Source organism: Amphiura filiformis, chromosome 6, assembly GCF_039555335.1.
Source record: "Amphiura filiformis chromosome 6, Afil_fr2py, whole genome shotgun sequence".
NCBI classification, from domain to species: domain Eukaryota; kingdom Metazoa; phylum Echinodermata; class Ophiuroidea; order Amphilepidida; family Amphiuridae; genus Amphiura; species Amphiura filiformis.
The window spans coordinates 8,380,839-8,383,931 of record NC_092633.1 but is presented as its reverse complement, the minus strand read 5'-3'; the positions used below and the strand labels follow the sequence as shown (position 1 = coordinate 8,383,931).

Sequence of the window (3,093 nt, the reverse complement as noted above, 5' to 3'; positions counted from 1 at the left end):
ATTTGATTTTACGTCGTACTTATAACAAAAAATAATAATAAAACCTAATCCTTCCTCTGCAGTAATCATCGGAGACAAGCATTTGGTGATGAAATGTCGTTAAATTTATAAAAGTTGAAAGTACGTTGTAGCAGAAAAAGCAGAATCTTTACATAAATACTAAATATAGATTTTCACTGAAGCTTGGGGCAATTTTATTTACGTATCTCATATCTTCGAACAGCGTATCAGGAATAACTCGGTGAAATGTTTTAAGGCAATAACGATACATCTGATATAGTTGACCGTAAACGACTGCATAGAACAGTCAACATTAATAGGTAAATTTTCACGGGAAAATTTTCTGGACATGTGACCAATGCGTATCAATGTGAGTGTAACCTCGGGCCTGAACTCTGACCCCCGGCGGTGACCTCGCTATTCAAGTCTTAGTAATTTTGAATTGGAATAGTATTTTTGACCGCAAATTTGATAGAAATGTGTGCATTGCAAATTTATTGAATATTATGTTATCTTATTTTTTTCACAATATCATCAAAACGTAATTTCAAAAATATCTATCTACGGAAAAAAATATTTATCTACGGAAACTCTTACCATAACATTATTAACTTGCGACAAGTAACTTATTTTGCCTCAAAGGAAGAATTCTTCCTATTCAAATACATTGGAAGAACACCCGCTGTTTAAGCCAATTCTGATTATAACCCAATATATAACCAATGCTAGAGCCTTTTTGGCATTATTCTGATGATCACAGCACTTAATTTGCAGCAAATAGTGAATTTTAAGGTGAGTTTCAGTAATCAACCCATCCTATTTGACCCTGAATGACCTTGAACTCAAAATATGTGTTTACCCCATAGACACCGGCTAATGTCACTGCATCTCTATATCCAAGTCTCATTACTCTACCATTCATTCATCATTCATTCATTCACTTTATTTATACACGGTTACATGTTCAAAATATTTGTTCTTCCACACGTCCGTGGTGTAAAACATTAAACATAAAAACAAGATTAAAAGATAGATATATAAAAGAACATTATTATATACAGGTTATTACAAAACATGATAAGAGATCGTTTTAAAAACAATTATCTTACAGATGTAAAGAACTTTAAGAAAATACATAAATCTTTAAATAAATCATTCCCAGTTGCTTTACTTTCACTTAATGTCTCAATATATTTACGGACATATTCATGACTTACAGGCTGGAAGGAGAACTTGTGGCTATCCACACTGTTAGGTATAGTGTCTACACTCTGTTCACACTTACTATTACTAGTTACAACATTATCATCATTATCGTTACCATTTTGTATATTCTGAGCTAGAGTTGGGCCTATGTTTGCGAAGTACTCATTAAGGCTATTTGCAATAACTTCAGGATCGGAACTTACACCATCGTTGGTTTTGATATTATTTATATTATTAGACTTATTTTTACCAGGTACAATGTGTCTTAGATGACTCCAGACTTTACGCGAATTTTTACCGCTCTCTTTGATACCTTGAGACAAAAATAACTTTTTACTTTGCTCAATTTCCTGGTTAACACGATTACGCATTGTCCGATAAGCATCCCAGATGACATCACAAGTAGTTCTGATCGCCTCTCTTTTTAAATCATCGCGCTCGCGCATCAAGTCAATGATGTCATCAGTCAGCCAAGGGGATTGCACTTTACGTACTCGCTTTGTTTTCATTGGTGCATGCTGATCGGCAATTTGTAAGAACAGTTTTTCAAAATTATCAATACATTTATCAACATTATCATGTTTTACAGAACGCCAATTAGCCTTACGGATGTCATTTACAAAGTCATCTTCGTTAAACTTCTTGAAAGACCGAGTTGTTTTGTACTTATGCTTATGTGTAGGCTTTTTCTTTATCTTGCCCAAATTGACATAGATCATAGAATGGTCACTCAGACCAGTGTGTATAACACCACTACCATTTACTTTATCGATATTATTAGTGTAAATATGGTCTAACAATGTTTCGGAAGTTTCAGTAACTCTTGTGGCTTCAGTAATAAGTTGTTGTAAGTCAAAACTACTACAAACACCATTCAAATTTCTTGTCTGATAATCAGGTGTATCTGCTGTCAACAAATCACAATTTACATCACCAAGAATTACAAGATCTTTGTTTTCCAATTCGATTTCTTGTAAAAGGCTCTCAAAGATATCTATCTGATCACTACTTGACTTAGGGGGTCTGTACCAAACAATAATAATGATAGGTTTGGCCATCGAGAGTTTGATTTCTATAGCCAATAATTCAAGTGAATGTGGCATTAGATCCTCCCTCAATTTATGCTCAATGTTTACGTCGTTCACATAAAAAGCGACGCCACCGCCATGGGTATTACGATCATTTCGGTAGATCGAATAATTATTGACAGAAATAACATCATCAGATATGTGTTCTTCCAGCTTTGTTTCAGACACTGCCATAATATGAACTTCATTACTGTACATGAAATGTCTTAATTGGTCAACTTTGGATGACAAAGAATCAATGTTTAAGTGAGCAATATTTACACCTTTCTCACGAGGTAAATTACACTTATCTGCATTTGAATCATTAGAAGTATCACTATTTCTCACACTACTCAAATCAGAATTGATATATTTACTGTCAGACATTGTGTTTACATTATAATCATTACGATTTTGGCTTGCTTCATTTCTCCCTTCATTACTCTTAAGAACTTTATCATCGTGTTCATCGGCACACATTTCGTGGCCAATACCTCAGTTATGGAAAGAGTTACAATATTTTGCTTTGTGTCCATATTCATTACATTCACGGCACTGTAGTTTTGAATCGTAGTAACACGTATTTGCGTTGTGATTGTAAAGTCCGCACTTCCAGCATCCGGAGTAACTGGAGTTATTGAAATACGAAGTTTTCGTGTTCTGATGATACCTGCTATGTTGATGATCCTCGTTTCTTGCAATATTGCTGGTGGTACATTTTGTTTTTGATTGAGCAGTTCGCGAGATTGTATCATCAGAACGCTTTTGCCCGTGTCTGTTGTTCTGTTGACGAGAGTTTTGCATAGATTCACGATTCTGT

The 3,093-nt window shown here is 34.6% G+C and overlaps 1 protein-coding gene across 1 annotated transcript; it reads right to left on the bottom strand.

Moving 5' to 3' along the window:
- Positions 1 to 1,100: 1,100 nt before the first annotated feature.
- LOC140154162 (uncharacterized) lies at positions 1,101 to 2,753 on the bottom strand. Its single transcript, XM_072176770.1, has one exon. The coding sequence runs from the start codon at positions 2,751 to 2,753 to the stop codon at positions 1,101 to 1,103; it is 1,653 nt and encodes a 550-aa protein (XP_072032871.1).
- Positions 2,754 to 3,093: the final 340 nt, after the last annotated feature.